The 23,317-nt window shown below is 37.8% G+C and overlaps 1 protein-coding gene across 1 annotated transcript in view; it reads left to right on the top strand.

Moving 5' to 3' along the window:
• LOC104563462 (adhesion G protein-coupled receptor A3) overlaps window positions 1-23,317 on the top strand; it is a 289,529-nt gene that overhangs the window by 123,710 nt on the left and 142,502 nt on the right. Inside the window, exon 7 of the mRNA XM_062001296.1 lies at window positions 15,416-15,629. Within this exon, the coding sequence (XP_061857280.1) occupies window positions 15,416-15,629 (214 nt within the window). The remainder of the gene's footprint in view (window positions 1-15,415; window positions 15,630-23,317) is intronic.

Raw genomic sequence — 23,317 nt, 5'->3', positions numbered from 1 at the left:
TAAATTTAAGTCTGAAATCAGCTGAATGCCTTCACCTTCACTCTGTGTCAGCTTTTAAGTATTCTCCCAAGTATTTTGTGCTAGGAATATTGGGAGAGAAATGGGATTTGAAGTTACTTTTTTATATGGTGACAAAAATTAATTATCTAGATTGCTATTCAAGTCTTTACATGACAGTTGTATGTACATGCACATAGATTGTTCTTAAAAGTCTCCATTCCTACATGAAAGATAACAATAACAAATACTGCCTCAAAATTAACAATAAATGTTTTTTCTTCATTTATTTCTCTCTGTGTACACAAAACATTTTTATTGTCTCATTTGTTATTAACTTAAAACTAAGAATGAGCTTGAGGTTATCATTTGAACCATTTTTTCTTTATTTATATGTAATTCTTACTACATTAACATAATGTAAATATTGAACTGTGGAGTGGTGGGTTTTTTTCAGTATATAGTAACTGACTAAACTCAAAATCTCAAGAACAAAGAATGATGGATTAATTATCCAGATTTAGATTCCAGTCCTGCAGTTTCTTGGCAGTCTATGGATAGCCTGCTGCATTCATGCAGAGCATTGTTGTCTTCAAGAATATGGGGGATCAAGACTTCATCTGCAGTTCTGCAGGGAGTGTCTGATCATATAAATAGGTCTAATTATATTGAAATAGGAGTATTCACATTAGTAACCTTTCACAGAATTAGATTTTGCAAGACATGGATAGTGATACAATTAAGTGTAATTAAACCCCCTTGCAATTATTTCTGTTATACAAAGTTAAAGTTTCAGGATTTTCTTAAATAACAAAATATGCATAATGGCAGAATGTCTATAAATCAAGTAAAGTAACTGTACATTTTGGATCTTTCAAAGACAAATGTAGCAGACTCATTTTCTGTGAGAGCTAAGGGGACATTTTCTATATCAAAGACGGTTTCTATGCTGCCATGTGGTACTATAAAATCAGCAGTGCTCTAATCTTTTGGCTCCTAATTCTAATTTCTCATTCTAATATAATGAGTCTTAGTCTCAGGAAATAAAGGAATATGTTCCCTACATTTAATGTTAAATATTGTATCTAGGTTGTGCAAGGTTTAGGGTACAAAATTACTAACATTTAAAACTTACAAATGTGAAATAACAGAAGTATTAAAAATGGTCATATGATAAATTTAAAGGATGAAGTATTTTCTTGCATTTGTGCTCACATCTGAAAATAGTTCAGCAAAACTTTTCATTCCTGAAATCTCATCGATTGAAGTGCTGGAAATGTACTCACTTTCTTTCCTACTATAGCCAATCTTAAACTAATCAGAGTTTTTTAATGTATAGTTGTGTATTATTTTCTACATAGTCTTTGCTAGCTTGTTCCAAAAAGCAAAAAAATAAGTAAAGGAAAATTTAGCTAAGATGTAGCACGGAAAATTTTAGCAATTTGCAACCTCTTCAAAATTTCTACCTTTGGAGACTTGACTGATCATCTCCAAAAGCAGCTAGTTGCTCATGAGCAAAGCAATAGTAAGACAGCCAGCCCTGAGAAAAGCCCTTGGAGTATCCCAGAAGATATAGTCTTTACTCTTGATGTGGTAACATGTACATTAAAAGACTAGGGTTACATTCTGTCCTAGTAATTTCTAGATAAATATCTTATCTACTTTACCAAACCTATGTTAATATTGTCCAGTTAACAGCAGTTACAGTTTGTTGTAATTAATCTTAATTGTTCTCTTGGGAAAGTTCTCTATAAAGCCTCCATCTTAACAGCCTCTGTTCTAATTAAGTGGAATATACCATAGTCAGATTTTACATTTTTATAGCACATTTCATCATACAGCACTTTAGTATATTTTTTAAAATGTCTGTTCAGAGCTGCAGTTTCTTACACCGTCAACTGGACTGAGAGGAGTTTGGAATGGAAAATTTTCTTACAATGACTGGGACAAGTTTTTACTTCCACACAACTGTCACTTTTTCAGCATTTTTTCTGACTTTTACATTTATTTTTCATTCAGCATTTTAGCAGCATAGATGAATACTCTGCTGGACTCTAGGCAATTAAGAGCAATCACTGCCACTCTTGGGACCTTCCTGCTGCCATGTTTCCATGGTCTAAGCTTGTATTAATGATATGAAAATAAAAAGAAGGTGGCTAGTGGTGCTTAAGGTTTGGAAAGATGAGCACTGCCACTGCACTTCCTAGTTAGATAAAGCTAATGATTATATTTTGTAGAGCTAGTTGCTTTACCTTGCCAGCACTCAGCCAATTCTAGTGTCTGCAAGCTGTAATGAATGTGCATAGCCATCAGCCTGCCAGCTTGCTTGCCATAAAGATAATTTGAGTAATCAAAATTAGCTTTCTAGCAATGGCTTCTGACTCTTGCTAGTGAAGGAATTTGTGTTGATAAATCTTCCAATACCAAAGCTTCCATCGTCTTGAAGTTTTGGGGTGTGGCAAAGAAACAGATGCTCCCCAGCTTCTAAAGTTGATTTCTGAGATAATTTGAAAATAAGCAATTGAAAAGTGGCAGGATAACTTTTGTATCTTGATTTGATTAGAAAGAAACCAGTAATGAAAAAATTCTTTGCCCTTTCTTTTAAATTTCTGCTACCTTTATTTTGTGTGTATGCAGATAGTGTTTTTGATTAACTGGACTGAAACCTTGGATTTCCTATTGTGGAAAATTTTCAAATAGCTGTTGCCATTTCACAAGTTAATGGTATGATATTTGGTATTTATGTGAAATGCTATTAAGTGAAACCTGCTACCTCTGTATTTTTCTACCTCTGCTTTCCTGTGAAGTAAATCTCTGCTATCAGTGTTTTTCTACTGCTCCCTCACTTAAAATGATTGTAATGGACACCTCACACATCAGTCTCTAGACCCAGTGCAAAAATGACAATTTCTTTTCACAGGGCTTACAAATGCAGGATAAACTGTTGTAAATAAAGACAGGTTAAAATACCTTGTCATGGCTAGATGTGCCACACACCTGCTGAGTGCTGTCTGAAACCTGTATGACTTGAGATTTGCTAAAAGTGACTAGGTTTGAATTGTGCTTTTCCCAGCTCAGCCTTCCTTAGTTTCTACACAAGTGTAGCTTATTTTAATTAAATAAATCTGAGTAGTTATGGAATCCAAGAGCTTCTTGGTGGATCTGTCATCCAAAGCTATGATTGTAGCTCTTCTTGGCATAACTGCACTGAATTTAATCTTCTGTTTTGTAGATGTGGAGTATATTTATGAGGTTAGCTAACCAAGATAACTGAAGCACCAGTAGCAGTAAACTCTGGCATCCTGGACTCACCAAACTCAGGATAAATGCACTGGGATTGCTGCTTCAGTTCAACTCATTGCAGCAGCATCTATGTTCTTATCAGTGCCTCAGTCCACTGACTGTGCTATGCCTGCTCATGAGACATAAACTCTTTCTCTTTTTCTGAGCTTTGATAGCTTGACAGAAGTTTGCAGGAGTAAAATACAATACAAATTTTTTAACTTAAGATAAAGTAACATACATATTTGAAATCCTTCTCTTTGATTAGAGGCACCATTTCAGTGTAATAGCATTACAAAATAAACATAAACCTGTGATTTAATATGTATGAGGGTGAAAGGGATTGATAAAATGGTGTGGAATATGCCTTCTTGTGCCAGGATTATGACTTTGGTGGAAATAAAAGCTGTTACAAAAACAGAAACTCCACTTTTTCTGCAGTGAGTGGTAAATGGATATGATACAAAACTTTCTGGTTTCAAGTTCCAAAGACTTGTCTTCTTTTTTATGTGTTTAATACGCGTTGGCATCTGTATTTTCTTGATATTATGTTAAAATTGGAGCCAGGCAAAGCTTTTATTAAAACTGAAGCTTGGCTTCAGTTCTGTATTCACTCTTGACTTCTTTGGTATGTGGCACTGTCTGTGACCTTCTATACCAAACCTTTTGTTATTGTCAGCAAAATTTACAATACAGAAATTGGTGCTGGTGTGCTGACACTTCCCCTTCTTGGCAGAACTAGCCTTCAGAACAATTCAGATAATTGTTTTATTCAGTCTATTCAGTAAATATCAACAGATATTTCTGTATCAGCAATTCAAATTTTTAACTAATTTTTTCTATTGGCTTTTCCTCATTTTCATCTGTACTTTTTATTGGCCCAGTTCCTTTACTTTGTCCTCACTTCCAGCTTCCTCCCACTGTGCTTTCCATGCACATTTCTTTCCCACTGAGATTGTATACAAATATTAGAGCTCTAACTCACACTTTTGTCAGCAGGATGTGCTGCACTCTGTAGGCACACTCAGTTCAAATAAAAAGCCCATTGGCAATATAATAAATCAAGTGATTAACAAGAAGCAAAATGCCAACCTCTAGCTTTTTCTGTCCCTAAAGCTTATGGTTCACTGTAGCAAACTAAATTTTCTATTAAGAGGCAGAAGTCAATGGTTTATCCAGAGACATGAGCACTGTAATACTGCATTGATGTGTAGGCAACCTGGAGAAGTTTGTGGATTTTCCTGCTTCTGACTGTGTAAAAGCTGCCAATATCAAATCAAGCCAGTTAATGTATAGAAAAAATGTATAGAAGAAAACTGAGTTTATAGTAAGTTGAACAGTCTGTGCTAGTGTAGCAACCAGAATTATACACTTAGTAGTTATTTAGCTGTAGAGAGATGGACTCGGGTCATAGGTAAAACATAAAGGAGAAAATGCAACAAATCTGACTGTGAAAGTAGGATGTAGTTTTACTTTTTTTCTGATTGTGTCTCCAATAACTTGTGCTGGTTGTGTTAGTCAAGGACTAGCCAATACTCTGTGATATTTAGACCAATCTATTGTATGGCACAGCTTTTGTGCTTAAAAATTTGCTTTTGATCATTCACCTAGAAAGCAGTAGTGGCCAGTGTTCAAAGAGCATATATTCTAAATATGAACGTATTGTATGTAAAATAGAACTAAAATACAGGTTAGAAATGGCTTTTTAATGTTTTTTACAAGCATTTATATTCCATATATGTCCAGTGGCAGCAGTATTTCATTCCTATTCTTCTCACTTCCATCATTTAAAGCAGTAATCAAAAAAGAAAGACAAAATTAGATGGAAAATTGAACTATTTTTCAAATATCAAGAACTGAACTGTCAGGAAAAGGTGAAGTATTTAATGTGTGTGTGTGTGAGAGAGAGATAAATTATTTTGTAAAGATATTAATGGCATATGCATTGGGACATTTCCTTAGAGCTTTAGTCCAGCTTGCTCTTTTCTATTTTAGCTAATGGTTATTAAAATAATTTCTGTTTTCTTTTTCAACTTTATATACATCTTAGGGCAGTTGTATGCATTAAAATGTGCATAGATTTACTTTCTGTGAGAAGGAATCTAAAGTGATATTCTAATTCAGTGGTATTCTGTAACCCAGTTTCTTCTCCATATGTTCTCAGTGTTCTAGTCTAGAGCTAATCTGAAATACAAGACTGGATCCCATAAAGAATCTGGCCTTTAGTCAACAAAAACCTTTTTTGCTGAGAAGTGGAAGATAAAGAAAAAGATGTAATTACTGTAATGATGGGTTAGACCTTTAGATTCATACTGCAATCACTGATTCCTGTGGTGCTCTGTAGCAATCATGGTTTAGTGCTGACTAGAGAGACAAGACAGGTAAAGACTGTAAAACACTCCAACAGCCCTTGATGTAAATGCCTATAGGAGAATCATACCTCTCATTAGCAGATGATGGTGCTGACTCCCTTGAGGGCAGCAAAATGGATTGTCTTGGAAGGCAAATCTTGGAATATTTTTCACATGTATAAAAATTAAATAAACAAACCCCCTTAGTTAGTCCCATCTCTCCCAGGATGCAACAGTAAACTGAAAACTATTTTAAATCTTATGAGGCTGTTGTATCTGACACACACACACATATATATGTGAGCATCAGAGACCTATATTTATTTGGTCTTTAGTACCACATAATCAAAGAGAAAATTTCTGTTGTGTAGGGATCTACTTGATAGAGCTGTTGTCTGTCAAGTGCTGTCAAATCCATGGCAAAATCATTCTGATTTTTTTACTTTAGTCTCAAAGTCAAACTTGAAAATGTGTGTACAGCATTAGTAAATACTTTTATTTTTATTCTGAATTTGAAGGATTGTTGGATTATGGATTTAAAATAAGTATTTCCAGCTGATGCTGATGAGACTATAAAATCATTTTATAGCCATTCAGGACAAAAGGTATTGACCCTAATCCTGAAATTCTTACTGATGCAATTAATCCTTATATCTGTGAGCTGTGTCACTGAAGTCAACTGGAACTTTGCATGAGTAATAGTTGCAGAACCAGCCTCAGTCATGTAAATCATGATTATCCCTGGAAAAAAACCTGAAGATGAGCTCTGGTAATAATTTCTCATTTTTTCTTTCTGTTTTTTTTAATTTTTTATTTTCTTGGGATTGGTTTTTTTTTGTGGACATCATGGAGATTATAAGCAGATGTTTTTATGTTTTTCACTTAAGTGTACCTCCCATAGACTGCAAATGTCATAATACATAAAAATTTTACCAGTTTCACTTTTCAAATGAGTTTTCAGCATTATTTGTCAATTTGGACAATCCAAATAGGTATGTTCTTAAAGAGTTCAACTGGTCAGAAGGATGTCCTAGCATCTCGATTAGGATCAAAGCTACCAAAGCTATGTTTCATTCACTTTGCTTCTTTGTTCACACTTTAAAGGATTTGCAAAGAAAAAGAAAGAGTGGTTTGTTCATATGACTGATGTCACTCAAAGGATCATTTTCTCCTTTTTTTTTTTTGTATGCTGCAGTAAAAAAGAGTTTAATTTTCTTCTGAGCATTAATTGACAAAAATCTGTATAAAACACTTCATTCCCACTCTGTTGCTTGGTTTGGTGATTCCCAAGGCTGAGCAACGAAAGTGATAATGGGAGAGCCTTAGAGACCAGCTGTAAAGGAAGTGTTGAATTCAAAGCAAGTGTTACATTACATCCATATGCTAGGCAAATTATTTAGTTTACTTAAGAAATATTACTACTATAGCTCTCACTCTAACTACTTTATAGCCTCATGACATGTTGTGTCACAAAAAACATTTGACAGGATATAGTATCCTCAGTTAAAAATTACTGTGTTAATGAGAAACATTTAATTTCTGTAAGTAGGATTTATTGCAGTTGGACTTGTGACAGTACATTTAATTTTTCTGGACTCCATTTTCATTATCATTCCATAAATTTATGGCTAAATTTCCACACTGTAGCTTTTCCTTATATTCCATAATTGACTTTGTAATGCAATGCAAAGATTGCAGCCTTTTCTAGAGAGACGTTATCTCTGTTTTCTAGTAAAAACCTTTAATGTATATGCTTGGGTCCAAGGCTACAACTATTAATCTGATTTACTTCCTCTTCTCTTAATTAGAAGCCACATATTATATCAAAATACTAGCTGTGTTTCATGGAATTTTTAGTAACATATCCATGTCCACAAATAATAGATGCAATCAGAAGATAAAATACAGGAAGTATACAGAGGTAAGGAGGAATATCTGAAGCCTGCCCTTTACAACCACAGTCGATGTGAAACATCTCAGTAGGTAGTAGCTAGCCCTTTAATCCTCTGCATGGACAGCAGTATCACATATTCACTCATGTACAAATAACATGTATTATGCTGACCAGCATTCTTACTCTGTAAAAAAGTGACGTGATCCCGGTCCTGGATTTGGCCAGGGCAGCGGTAGCGCTCCCCAGCCGCCGCCAGGGGGCGCGGCCAGGGTATTCAATGCCATGTGACTCCACGCTCAGAATATAAGGGCAGCGGCCGGGCGCGGCCAGTGCGGGAACTGCGGGTGAGCGCCGGGCAGAGCCGCCGAGCTGTGAGTAGTTTCACTGGGCATTGCTCGTTTTTCTGTGTCCTTTGGCCATCATTGTAACTGCCTGCTCTTTGTGTTGTTCTATTAAATTGTCCTTATCTCAGTCCAGAAAGTTCTAGAACTCTCTTGATTCTCCTCCCCATCCTGCTGAGTTGGGGAGGAGTGAGTAACTGGGTGGTTTGGTTGTTATTCACTTAGCGCTAAACCACTATATTTTTTTCGGTGCCCAACGTGGGGCATGAAGGGTTGAGATAAAGACTGATCTGACAAAGAGTATGTTGAGATTTGGCATACAATTTTCTTATATTGACCATACAACTGATCACAATGCTCATTCAACTGTTTACATGGTGGTTTTATGTGAACTCTTACCTTCTCTATGTGTTTCCTGCAGTGTTGTTTATCCCCTCAGGGAAGGTAATGAAGATCACAATTTTGCTATACTGGGTTCTTTCAGCTTATGATTATATCATTGATTTTGGGTCTTAGCTGGTATTTGTATACAGTGTTATGGTCACTCCCATACTTTGGGCTTTTCCTTTCAGAATTTAACCCAACCTATGGAGAACACAGGGGGGGGATACTTTCTCCCACCCCTTTACTTCCTCTTTCTCCTCCTGGCTCACTAAAACAACATCTGAGAAATTAGGATATTCTTGGGACATTCCAGTTTTCCTGCTTTTACTGTTATATCTCTTGAATATGCTTCATATCTTGCTTAAGGTTGTAAAATTCGTTAAAAGTCTCAACCAAAGATCTACCCCAAGGTTGCATAGTAATGGGTGGAATGGATTGTGATAGAATATGGGCAGGTATCTAGAGAACTTCTCACCTCCATGGTTTGGAACTTCACCCTGGAACAGCTACATGACCCTAATAGAGTGATAGAGCACTTGAAAATATTATGGCTGTTCCAGAGAGGAACAACTGGCTGCACTGTGCTGGGCCCTGGCTAGTATAGATAAAATTCTGCTCAACGTTAGACAGCACCCTCGGGAGGAAGAAGAGAAGAATATGTCGACATTGCAGCTAACCCAGCCCCAATGACATGCACTGTGGCTACATAGACCCAGAAACAGGCAGCATGGCTACTCAAACCCTGGTGCCAGGCACTGCAGCCATATCAGGAAAACAATCTCTGCTAGTATCAGTTGACCCTATAGAGAATAAGAAATGTTGGATGCAAAAGTCAACTCACTTAGAAAGGGAAGAAACTCCACTTACACAGGAGGAAGAAACTGATGCAGGGCCATCACAAGAAGAGGAGGAAGAGGTGGAAGTTATGAATGAGACGATTAACACCCAATCCCTATCCCTGAGCGAGTTGCGAGACATACGAAAGGACTTCTCAAGTGTAAGAGAAAGGTATCCAAGGAGGACATCACATGTCACCCAGGCAACTGGGCTACCATGGAGAAAGGTATCCAGTACCTGAGGGAACTGATTGTCCTAGATTGACCCACATGAGGTCCAGTGCACACCGTCTGGAGCGCACCACCATCATATCCCAACTCATTGGCTGTCATGTCATGGAAAGAAGGTGAGGGGAAAACAGTGGATGAAGTGTTCAGCCAACTCTGGCAGTATGAAGGAAGCCTTCCTTCTTCTTTACGATCCTGTGTCTCTGCTGTGGAGAAGCTATCCCGTGAATTCCAACAATTTAAGAAAGGTAACTCCTGCTCTCCTGTATGGGCCCATGTCTCTGCTATTAGGAACAAGAGTCCTTCTGATCAAGAGAAGAGATACAGAGGGTACACACATTCTGTGGTTTTATCTACACAGTAAGGGAGAGGATGTGAGGAGGTGGGATAGAAAACCTACCATGGCCCTAGAGACAAGAGTCCAGGAACTACAAACAAAAACAGAAAGGACTGATGGCCTGGCACATCAGATCCACAAGAGCACAAGGCTCTCGTGGATACTGGAGCCCAATACACTTTGTTTCTGTCAGGTTATAAAGGAGATGAACAAATTTGTATTTCCGGAGTGACAGGAGGATCCCAACAGCTCACTCTGGGGGAAGCAGAAGTGAGTCTGACAGGAAATGGATGGCGAAAGTACCCCATTGTGACAGGCCCAGAAGCTCCATGTATCCTGGGAATAGATTACCTAAAGAGAGGGTATTTGAAGGACTCAAAAGGGTATTGGTGGACTGCCTTGGAGACAGAAGAAACTGAACAGCTGTCCAGCCTGCCTGGCCTCTCAGAACCCTTCTGCTGTGGGGTTGCTGAGAGTTGAAGAGCAACAAGTGCCAGTTGCAACCACAACAGTGTACCGGCGGCAATATTGGACTAACCGTGACTCTCTGATTCCAATCTACAAATTGATCTGTCAATTGGAGAGTCAAGGGGTGATCAGCAGGACTCGATCACCCTTTCACAGCCCCATATGGCCAGTATGAAAATCTAGTGGAGACTGACAGTAGACTATCGTGGCCTGAATGAAGTCACGCTGCTGCTGAATGCTGCTGTGCTGGACATGCTGGAACTCCAATACAAACTGGAGTCCAAGGCAGCCAGATGGCACGCAACCATTGACATTGCTCATGCATTCTTTTCAATTCCATTGGCAGCTGAGTGCAGGCCCCAGTTTATGTTCACCTGGAAAGGCATTCAGTACACTTGGAATCGATTGCCCCAGGGGCGGAAGCACAGTCCTACCATTTGCCATGGACTGATCCAGGCTACACTGGAAAAGGGTGAGGCCCCCAAACACCTACAATATATAGATGACATTATTGTGTGGGGCAATTCAGCAAAAGAAATTTTTGAAAAATGAAAGAAAATAGTTAAGATCCTACTGAATGCTGGCTTTGCCATAAAACAAAGCAAAGAGCCTGCACAGGAGATCCAGTTCTTGGGATGGTCACCGACATATCCCAATGGATATTGTCAACAAGATTACTGCAATGTCTCCACCAACCAGTAAGGAAGAAACCCACACTTTCTTAGGGACTGTGGGTTTTTGGAGGATGCATATACCAAACTACAGTATGATTCTAAGTCCTCTCTGTCAAGTCACCTGGAAGAAAAATTACTTTCAATGGGGACCTACAACAACAGCTTTCAACAGATACAACAAGAAAATGCTCAGACAGTAGCCCTTGGGCCAGTTCGAACAGGACCAGATGTGAAAAATGTGCTTTACACTGCAGCAGGAGAGAATGGCTCTATCTGGAGCCTCTGGTAAAAAGGACTCGAGGCTGACCCCTTGGGTTCTGGAGTTGGGGATACAAAGGATCTGAGGCCCAATACACTCCAACTGAGAAGGAGGTATTGGCAGCATATGAAGGAGTCTGAGCTGCCTCGGAAGTGATCGAGACAGAAGTACAACTCCTCCTAGCACCCCAACTGCCAGTGCTGGGCTGGATGTTCAAAGGGAGGGTCTCCTCCGCACATCATGTGACTGATGCCACATGGAGTAAGTGGGTTGCCTTGATCACACAACAAGCTCGTATAGGAAACCCCAGTTGCCCAGGCATCCTGGAAGTGATCACCAGCTGGCCGGAGGGCAGAGACTTTGGAATATTGCCTGAAAAAGTGACACATGCTGAAAAGACCCCACTGTACAGTAAGCTGTCAGAAAATGGCAAGCAACATGCTTTGTTCACCAATGGGTCCTGCTGTATTGTGGGAAAACATTGAAGGTGGAAAGCAGCTGTGTGGTGTCCCCTATGACAAGTTGCTGAAGCTGCAGAAGGAGAACGTGAATCAAGTCAGTTTGCAGAGGTGAAAACCATCCAACTGGCTTTAGACATCATCGAATGAAAAAAATGGCCAATACTATACCTCTATACTGACTTATGGATGGTAGCAAATGCTTTGTGGAGGTGGCTACAACAATGGAAACAGAATAACTGACAACGCCTTGGGCAAACCCATCTGGGCGGCTTCACTGGGGCAAGACATGACTGCCCACCTGGAGAAGCTGGTTGTGAAGGTGCGATATTTAGATGCACACATACCCAAGAACCAGGCCATACTCATACTTTATTCAAAGCAAGTAATGAATATCCTATTTAAGATTTACCTTCCCCAATAGTCTTGAGAATTCAAGGCTACATTTAGAAATGTAGCTTCTCACAATCCCGATGGGATGCACCCATGGGTGCTGAGGGAGCTGGCGGAAGGCATTGCTAGATCACTCTCTATCATCTTCAGTAAGTCATGGAAAACGGGACAGATGCCTGAGGACTGGAGGAAAGCAAATGTCTCTCCAGTCTTCAAAAAAGATAAGAATGAGGATCCGGGTAACTACAGATTGGTCAGCCTCACCTCTGTCCCTGGAAAGATGATGGAGTGACTTATCCTGGGTGCTATCTTCAGGTATTTAAAGAACAGGAGGGTCACTAGGACCAGTCAACATGGCTTTACGAAGGGGAAGTCATGTTTGACCAACCTAGTAGCCTTTTATGAAGACGTAACCAGATGGATAGATGGTGGTAGTGCAGTGGATGTGGTTTATCTAGATTTCAGAAAAGCATTTGACACCAGCTCCCACAGCATCCACACAGAAAAACTGAGAAAGTATGGGCTGGTGGATCAGGTAGTGAGGTGGATTGTTAATTGGCTGTAGGGAAGAAGGCAGAGAGCTGTGATCCATGGGGCAGGGTCTCCTTGGAGTCCCTCAAGTGTTGGTGTTGGGACCGATACTGTTCAATATATTCATTATTGAACTTGATGAGGGAACAGAGGGCACTGGCAGCAAGTTTGCTGATGATACTAAACTGAGGGGAGTGGCTGACACAGCAGAAGGCTGTGCTGCCGTTCAAAAAGATCTGGACAGACTGGAGAGTTGAGTGGGGAGAAATCTAATGAAATTCAACAAGGGCAAGTGTAGAGTCTTGCATCTGGGAAATAATAACACCGTCTACCAGTACAGGTTGGGGAATGAACTGTTAGAAAGTAGTGTAGGGTAAAGGGACCTTGGGGTCCTGGTGAGCAGCAGGGTGGCCATGAGCTAGCAATGTGTTCTCATTGTCAAGAAGACCAATAGCATTCTGGGGTGTATTAGAAGGACTGTGGACAGTAGGTCGAGAGAGATTCTCCTCCCCCTTTCCTGTGTCCTGGTAAGACCATATCTGGAACATTGTGTCCAGTTCTGGGCCTCTCAGTTCAAGAAGGACAGGGAGCTGCTGGAGAGAGTTCAGTGCGGGGCCACCAAGATGATGGAGTGGAGCATCTCCCTTATGATGAAAGGCTGAGGGAGCTGGGGCTCTTCAGCTTGGAGGAGACTGAGGGGTGACCTCATTAATGTTTAAAATTATGTAAAGGGTAGGTGTCAGGAGGATGGAGCCAGGCTGTTCTTTCTCATTGATGTCCAATGATAGGACAACGGACAATGGGTATAAGCTTGAACATAAGAGATTCCAAAGAAATACAAGGAAGTATTTCTTAACTATGAAGGTGACGGAGCACTGGAACAGGGTGCCCAGATGGGTTGTTGAGTCTCTTTCTCTGGAGACGTTAAAAACCCATCTGGATGGATTTCAGTGTGACCTACTCTAGGTGGTCCTGCTCTGGTAGAGGGGTTGGAGTAGATGATCTTTTGAGGTCCTTTCCAGCCTTTGAGATTCTGTGATTCTGTAATTTAAGTGTTCAAAGACACATATGAATGACATAATCATATTAAAGGTAGGATGCTGGGTAAGGAGAGGAACAAACACTATTGGTTGTCCACCAATTTTAGCAATTGTAGAACCATTGATTATGGCTTGCCATCTGATTAGGCACGGTTAAGTTCATCTGTATTTATTATGGGCAATGGAGGATTTTGAGGAGAAAGTTTAAGGAAGACAAAATGGTGAGCAGTGAAATGGAAAAAAAAAAAAAAAGCTGAAGTGCTTGTCAGAAAGATAGATGTTGAGATGGTTACTAGTGGTGCCAATGTAGAAGGGTGACCTTTCAAGTGACAACTCTGTAGGCTGGATAGCCATTAGTGATGAGAGGCCATTAAAAGAAACAGAAGAAAAATGAGGGTGAAGAAGATCTAGCTTTAAAATTCTGTTTCCTCATCAATGTAGAAAGTTTTTCAAGGTGCAATACTGGAGGCATTTTGTCTGAGATTGCAGTAGTGAAGTTATAATGTGACCAAGCTCAGTCAATATTTTTGGCATTGTAGGCTGAAGTGAAAAGATTGTATTTTAGGAACTGTTATGCTGGATGTTTATGGCAGTGTGTTCATCACTCTCATATATGAGTCTTTAGTATTTTCATAACCATTAGAATTTTGTGTGATGATAATTATCAGATACAGTAATATAGTAATTTTCTTCTCCTGCTTAAATCAGAAAAAAAATGCTCACCAAATTTTCCCTTATTATTACATAGAAAATAATCTCCTTTCTTTAGATGCAGAGCCTCTGTTTTAATTACTTTTCCTAAAATGCTGCTTTTCAGTGTTCTGCTACTGATTTAAAGAAATAACATTAATCTCATAATGTATAGAAAATGTTTTACTGAAGTTGTGTTAAGGTGAGTTCAGGACCTTGAAATAAGAAGTGGAAGAAAACAATTGCTGTTGAGAGATTCAATCTCTACAGAGACTGTAGGAAGGAAGGATATAACCTTCAATCACTGTCAAATCTATGAAATAAGCAGATGTTCATCAGGGCCAAAAATGCATATGCCTTCCATGTTTACAATGCTATTTATTTTTAATTATACTTAGACATTTGGGTATGTGATTAAAGCAGATGTTTTTTTCTAATAATTCTATTTCTGCTTAGAATATGCAATAATCTCATTATTGGGGTATTTCTTGACAAGAGAGAGAAAATTAATAAAAAATCATTGGTGAAACATACTCCACTTTTAAAAGTTAAAGAGAGTTATTTAGATAAGTATTTAATGTTCAGTAAACATCTAGAGAGCAAAGATGACTTATGGAAGAAGCAGAAGGAAGAGGGAAATGAAAAATCATAGGGACAGCTGAATTTCAGGGGAAAGTTTAATTTTTTTTATTTGCCTTATTATTATCCATATCCCAGGCAAATAAGATGGTTTAGGCTCTCTAGAGTGAGTAAATGTCATTCTGGAGCACAGTGGGAATTTCATTCACTGAAAATGATGTGGTCTTACAAATGGTAACTGTATATTAACAGTTGTGTGTTTTCTCAAATTGGAAGACTGGTTTTTTTTTTGTGGTTTTTTTTTTTTTTCCCAGTACACTTCTCTAGTAGAATGTTCTGCATTGAAAAGAAAGCTGGTCTGGAGAATCCCAAAAGATCCCTTCTAACTTCAACCATTCTGTGAAAAATTGTGTGAAGCCCATCTTCTGTAGATATTCTAGCAATCCTGTAATTATCTGGGCTTACACCAATGAACGAAATGTGTTGTCTAGATCTGTCAACATGATCAGACTTAAGTGGGTAGTTTGTGAGCATATTTTTATATTACTGCTTTAGTGTGATGACCTAGGAAGCTAGAATTGTATATAATTAGTTCACTTTACAAGTCATAGGTGAGGAAATAAGCATGACTTTTTTTCCCTTTTTAATTTGTTTTGTTTTATTTTCCCTGCAGCTGGACCTCTGGAACTTCCTCTTTTTGAGCTGATCCCATCACAAAGACAAGTGGTTTTTCATGGAGACCGCTTGCCATTTCAATGTACTGCAACGTATGTTGACAATACCACCCAAGTACATTGGTACCATGCTGGTCGCCTAATTGAAACAGATGAAGAGAGTGGTGTATTTGTGGAGGACAGCATCATTCATGACTGCTGCTTAATTACACGGTAACGTATACCCCTTGAGCAGCAAGGTGAACAGATTCAACACTTGCACTAAGCCTCATTAAAACATGCAGGAGTGGTTTGATTTGAAGCAATTCGATTGTGCACTTAAATCTGAACACACATAGGTAGAGATTTCTGATGGTTATGAGTGGTGTTCATTCTAAATTGCATTCTTGTGTTTAAGTATGCAGATTTGAGTAGCTATGGATTGGAAACAGATAAAACCAGTTTCTTAAACAGTAAACTGTGAGAAGAAATTGAACTTAGAATACCTGCAGTATGAGATTGACTTGCAACCAAAATACTTCTTCCTGATACCATCTAGAAGTTTGAATTGTGATCTGTCTGTGAAGAACTAAAAGGCTTGGATTAATTTTTTATTTTAGATTCCAATATACTTGATCCTGTATTATATAGTCATATAAGCTCACATTCGTTTCTTGTTAAAATATTTCACAACTTTTTATGACTTTTACTATCTGTGTGTCTGAGACAGAGGTCTACAGAAACCTTTGCTGATATGAGAAATGCAAAAGGGATGAAGTAGAATAGACTTCTATAAAAGAAGTAATACCTAATATTTGTCTATGACCATATGCCAGTTCTGCTTCAGTTTTCCCTTTTAAATCTTATTTATGAAATTATAAAAAATTTCTGTGTTTATTTTTGGTTTTCATTATAGATTATGGGCTTGTCATTAAAAGCTACTAAGCTGTTGCACACATCCTTTTGTCCTCTACCAGTTTCCTCATTGATCAGAAAAAGAGTCCGATTCTGTGTCTATGTTCTGCCTTTCTCTTTGTAGAAGATGGAGTGAAAATAGCTATGCTAATTAGCTCTGTATCATCATTAACATCTTTTCACTCAACCAATTTCTGTTAATATAATTGACCTGAAATGCATCTTGAACTATCAAATGAAAGTTATGGAGTCAAATTAATTCCTCTCCACTGGGGTCTTTCTGCTTTATTGATTTTAATTTCATCTATTTCAACCCCTTTGGAGTCCTATAGATCTACATGTGTAGATCTGACCTATTCTCACAGCTACTGACTTTCTTCTAATACTAATGTATATGGATGTAGGAAATAATGGAAAAGACTATTAGACCAATTAGTATGGTAATGCCAAGTGTATGAGTTATATAATAACTGCTGAGTCACTTAAATTAAAGCATGTTGTTCTTATTTCCATGCTATCAAAAGACATGCCGTTAATCACCTCATTATATTTTTCAACTGAATTACATTTTACACTATATAAGCAATTTGTAGACCATAGTAGTAAAATGAAATAAATCGTCTAAAATTGTTAACATTTTCAAAATAGCTCTCCTTTTAAAAAAAGCTAGTTTAGAAATAGCTTGAATGAGTTTTGTCTTACATTGCTTAATTTTTGAGTACAAAATAGAAATCGTCTGGCATAGCAATAGTTTATTAAGGATGATTGATTTGCTACCTACCTCGTTTACTGTGGCATTGAACAGGTGACCTTGGTGCTCTTGTCACAGTTTGCACTGGGACCAAATATTTAGAAAGAATGTTGTCTAAATACATCATCACATTTGCTGATATACAGTCGAAAAAGACTTTGATTTGTCCAAGTTACACAATACAGACTGTCAAAATGAGAAAAAATTTTTTTTAAATTAAACTCAAAGTCCTTAAATGGCTATTTAAAAGCATACAACATTTTAATAGCTCATTTATTTGAGCTATATGTTTTACTTCACAATGTATTAGGGCATCAACACTGCATTTACTGTACGGCATGATTCTTATCCAGTCAAAAATGCTAATACTCAACAAGTCATGTGTCTGCCTTGATCAAGGCACTGATCAAAATTAACTTACTAAAGGCATTAGAGGCTTAACGCTTTTGAAACTAGCTTTCAGCGTCTCTGAATTTTAAAATTCAATATTTCTTAATTTTAATCCCATCATCATGACCATGTATACTGTAACTCCATTTATGTCAATTATTACATACTAAAATAATATGTAATAGCATACTTATTACATGTTGCAACAGTATGTATTCATGTGCATATTACATGTGCATTAATTATTAATTATCAGTTATTACACACTAATTTGTGGTAGTTCTTAAAGCTAAATCGCAGATGTGTGAAACACTGTGAATTATCCAAAAGACTATGCCTTCCTGAGGTTATCTTGTGTTAACTATAGGATTTGGAGTAAAAATCAAGATAACTTACAATAATTTCTTAGTGTCATATTTTGCCTTCTTATACCTACTTTTTATAGCAAATGTCTTCTGTCTGTGGCTTTCTGTGATTGAAATAAAGGACAGGCTTTGGCTTGTACTGCATAGCAATTTAAAGATTTCTGAAGCTAGCTTTGAAAAAAGAGGTGTAGTCCTGTTCCAAAAGCTGCCTATTCAAACAGTTTTAGATTGTTATTTTATTGGGAAGTTCCAGATACTTGTGGATTTTCAATGCAAATATCATACTAAACCCTTCTGTTTTATTAACGGGCACAGTATAAGGATAAAATATCCAAAGTGTGGTTTTTGTCTCCTATGATAAAGCAGAATAAACTAAAATAAATGTTTTTGTAACAATAATTAAACTGAAGTTTTGATCTGTATTCCAGCCTGTGACATTTTTCTTGGCAAAGAGTATTCCCTTACAGGAGATCTTGAGAAGGTGTTTTCAATTCTGCTGCTAGCTTGCATTTACCATTTCCTGCCAATGATAATAATATTTTATTTTGCTCATGTTGAATTTTCTGTCATTATGCCTACGTATAAATGTCATAGTCACACACGAAAATGTAAATGTGATGTGGAGCTAATTTCCTATCATCTGTGAATGGATCTCGCTGAAATTGTTACCTATGTTTCCATGAAGACAGTCTAATTTCTTGAGTCTAGAGTATTAGATTGTCAGTTTGATAACAAGAAGTGGCAATGAAGCAATCCATACCCCTGAAGCCACATAGAAGGCAGATTATGCATGGCTCCCTGCAGCACAGCGTCATTCTCAACTTCCCTCTTGTTCCCTTTCAGTGTTTTGAAAGGCTAGCAGGACAGTTATTAGAATATTAAACTAAATAGGAAAATAATTTAGTTTTATGAATCAAGCAACTCCATAGTAGTAAAGAGAGTTTAATTTTCAGAAAGTTTCTTATTTACGACATCAACTACAATGACAATTTTAATGTCTTTTTGGATCTATTCTGTAAATACTTGTGTAGAATGTTTAACAGTGTTTATGCCTCTGACAGCTGTAACGGCTGCTCTGGGACCATTATGTTTCACAAGTGCTCCTTCTGAAAACATTAAACTGCAGAAAGTTAAGAACCCATAAAAAGGGGTACTACAACTGAAGAAACCAACATGCTTTCAACCAAACCTCAAATAGCAGTTGCTAGTGTGAGAATTGTCAGATGTAATTCTTGTTATGTAGATAAATTTGCCACTGGAAATACAGACTGTTAGATCTCAACTCTGATTCCTACAAGTAGTGGTTTTGTCTTAAATTCTCCTAAGTATTTCAGTCTTCTAAATATGACTGCCATATACAGAAATAATAATATTTAGGATAGGAGAATATGGAACTACAGCTGATCCCTTAGGTATAACAAGGATAGGGACAATAGTGAGAAACTGATTTTAAAATTTATACATAAAATGTGTATGATCATTTCTGAAAACTGCCTTTAGAGGTATATGATTATGTGAAAAATGTCTGAAACTTCCATCTACAAAAGAAATGTCTGAAAGCAAGGAAGTTTCAAGTCATGATCCTCTTGTATTGTAATAATGAAGAAACTAGGAAAAAATAGGAAAGAATATTGTGGATTAAAAATTTTGATTTAAATTTCTGTAATCTAAAGGGAGATTTGAGCCCAATTGATAGTTTTTATGTGTTCGAAATGATCAATGCAGATTTTAGTAAAGAATTTGGAATGTGGCTAAGAGAACAATTATTTAAAAACAATTATTGAATGACAATAGGTTCCTGAAGTAGAAGCATGGTATCATGAGAACTTTGAGACCCAGGCAGGCATTCTGTAGAAGAAAGAACAAAACACTTCCAAAGCTTCTGGGAAAAAGACAGAAATTCTATGCCTATTGTTTGTGGAAGGGATCCAAGTGACCTCTGAACTCTTAAAAGTTTGTGGCAAGTATACATCTGGAAAAGATATAAAGCAAGCGGTAGTGGTTTGGACTGATACTAGGTTAAGAACAGTCTGAAAATGATATATCACTGTTGAGTGTGTTGTTAGGTTGGATACACAATTGGAAGTTCAGAAATGTGCTAAATCATGGCAAAATAATGGACATGCACTCCCCACAAGATTGACAATAATAAATGTTTGAACCGAATCAAAGACTGATTCAGAAATGCAGATATTTTATAATCGCTTTGTATTCTGCTGTCATGAACGTTTGAAGATCAGCAGCTGAAGGTCATGCCGAGAAGCCCAGGGAAATCAACACAAATTGTTTAGTGCTGGTATTTTGTTGGTTCACCTAATTGACTCTGTTTGACCTGTAGTTGTTGAGCAGTTAGGAAAGAAATGAAACAAAATAACCAATTAAATTGAACATCAGTGTTTCAGTGTTGTTTTGAGATTACTTTAAACCAATTAGTCAATGGTCTACAGCCTACTTCAGGCAGCAGAGGACTAGTGACAGATGCACATTTACTAGCAGTGTTCTAATATATCAGACAGGAGGATAATATTAAAAATCATTGCAGAATATTCTGAAATGCACAGGCTAAGGGTTTTATTATCTGAGATTAAGAGAATCATCATGTGAATCAATTTGGAAGATTGATTAAATTTAGGCCCTTTCTCTAAAAATCTTTCAATTATCTGAATAAAACTCAATGACAGTTTTACTGCTAATCAGTCTGGGGAACAATTTGAAATTAACCTGTGGAAAAGCATGTGAATAGCATGAAAAGCAAAATCAGCAACCACAGTGCACTCTACCATTAAAGGAATAGAGCATCATGTAAGTTTTGTACTGTGCTGGAAAAACTGTAAGCTTAATTTGGGTAAGAGGTTATTGAAATGTGATTGAGAAATACATGTTTTCATGGAAAATACATGGAAGTATTTTGACTGCTAGAAGAAAGAAAAAAAATAGAACTGTAAAAAAAAATTTAAAAGAGTCCTTGAAAAACTTTAAAATAGTAACCTTTTTTTGATGTTGGTACCAGATTAAGATGCTTTAAACTAAATTTGGGCTTCCAGCTGTCCTTGTTTCCTGCAGCAGCGTATAGGTCCAGCCAGCCACACCACTGAAATGAAGTGTTAAGTTCAGTACTAAAAACAAAAACTTGCGTTTTCCTCCTTGCAACAGGGAATGAATAGAGTTTTGCTTCAACTTTTTAGGGTCAGAATGATTTTAAGCTGACCTTTCAAACAGCTGCAGCTATACAACTGAGGAGATACTGCACTGAAGTAGCGATTTTGAGAGAACATCTCAGGACTGGCTTTTTAAAAATTACTTTTCCTATCAACACCAATGTAAGGCATAATTACACATTTTCTCTCAGTCCAGGTAGTAATTTGTAACCCTGTGCATCAGCTGTGATTATCAGAGCAATTCTGACTTATGTCCAGACTCTGATGTACTCCTACCAGGTCAATCAGCCTAGATACTGGTGAAGCAAACAATTTCTTTATAGAAAACATGTTAGGAATATTAAAACAAATAACTGAATTACTTTTTTCTTTTCATTTATTTCAATCTGTTAAACACAGAGAACATGTTGTAGGTCATACTCCTGGCTCCTACAACGTAGACAGGAGAACTGCATGGTTAAATAGGGAACTGTTGGGCAAACTGAAGTAGAAGTCTATAGATCATGGAAGGAAGGGATGGCCATTTGTGATGAATATAAGACTGTTGTCAGAGGATGTAGGGAGTCAACTAGGAAAGCTAAAGCCTCATTGGAGTTGTGCCTTGCAAGGGAAGTCATGGACAAGAAGGGCTTCTTCAAATACATTGCAGATAGAACTAACACTAGAGGCAATGTAGGCCTACTGTTAAATGAGTTGGGTGCCCTGGTGACAGAGGATACAGAGAAGGCAGAGTTACCAATTGCCTTCTTTGCCTCTGTCTATACTACTGGAGACTGTCCTCAGGAGTCCCAGACTCTGGAGGAAGTCAGGTTAAAGAAGGAGATTTGTTTGTTTGATGAGGACTAGGTTAAGGATCAGTTGAAGAATTTGGATGTGCATAAATCAATGGGCCCCAATAGGATGCACCTGCGGGTGTTGAGGGAGCTGGCAAAGTCATTGCTAGACCACTGTCCATCATCTTCAGTAAGTCGTGGAGAACAGGAGAAGTGTCTGAGGACTGGAGGAAAGCAGATGTTACTCCAGTCTTCAAAAAAGATAAGAATGAGGACCCGGGTAACTACAGACTGCTCAGCCAGACCTCTATCCCTGGAAAGAGGATGGAGTGACTTATCCTGGGTGCTATCTCCAGGTATTTAAAGGACAAGAGGCATTGGCCAAGAAGGCCAATGGCATTCTGGGGTGTATTAGAAGAGTGTGGGAGATTCTTCTATTGTGAGAGATTCTTCTCTCTCTCTACTCTGCCATGTCTGGAATATTTTGTCCAGTTTTGGGCCCCTCAGCTCAAGAAGGACAGGGAGCTGCTGGAGACAGTTCAGTGCGAGGCCACCAAGATGATGAAGGGAGTGGAGCATCTCCCTTATGATAAAAAATTGAAGGAACTGGGGCTAAAGCTTGGAGGAGACTGAGGGATGACCTCATTAATGTTTACAAATATGTAAAAAGTGGGTGTCAGGAGGATGGAGCCAGGCTGTTCTTCCTCATTGATATCCAATGATAGGACAAGGGGCAATGGGTATATGCTGGAACATAAGAGCTTACAAAGAAATACAAGGAAGAATTTCTTCACGCTAAGGGTCATGAAGTGCTGGAACAGGCTGCCCAGATGTGTTGTTGAGTCTTTTTCTCTGAAGACATTCAAAACTGACCTGGAAGAGTTCCTGTGTGACCTATTCTAGGTGATCGTGCTCTGGTAGGGGGATTGGACTAGATGATCTTTCAGGGTCCCTTCCAGCCCTTTAAATTCTCTGATCAGTGATTCTGTGTAGAAAAGTTTTTACTCCATTAACACACTGTAATTCCATTAGAATAGGTCTCAACCCCTCTCCTTCTTTCTCCAAACAGGACAAAATAACGCTATTTTTGTTTCTGATATTTTGATTGGATGACTTCTGTCCATCACAACATAAAGTTTATACTGTTGGAGATACACTATATACCAGAGAAAGAGTAAAGGTTGTCCCTCAGGTTCTTATATAGGAATCTGCTGTTTCTTTTCTCCTTTTTAGATCTTCCCAAATGTCTTACAGGTCAACATTCTGCTCTAATATAGAGTTACTCTGTCCTAAAAAGTATTAATGTACTAATTAATTTCTTCATTTATGCCATCACTGCTAACTAGGGAAAGTGGAGAATTCTGTCAAAGTAGTGTGCATTTGACAAACAATTTTAAATTATAAAAACGCAGTAATTTTTTTGCTTGTTTTCTTTTGTGTGTCATTTGAGGTTTCTGTGTAGGTTTTTTTGTGAAGTTTTTTTTGTTGACATGTAATCAAATAATCAAGAATTATCATTAGGTAGGTTAACACTGAACAATCTTAGAAATATTTTACTTTTAAAATTTTT

Source organism: Colius striatus, chromosome 8 (genome assembly GCF_028858725.1).
Source record: "Colius striatus isolate bColStr4 chromosome 8, bColStr4.1.hap1, whole genome shotgun sequence".
Taxonomy (NCBI): domain Eukaryota; kingdom Metazoa; phylum Chordata; class Aves; order Coliiformes; family Coliidae; genus Colius; species Colius striatus.
This window is presented reverse-complemented; position numbering and strand designations above follow the sequence as displayed.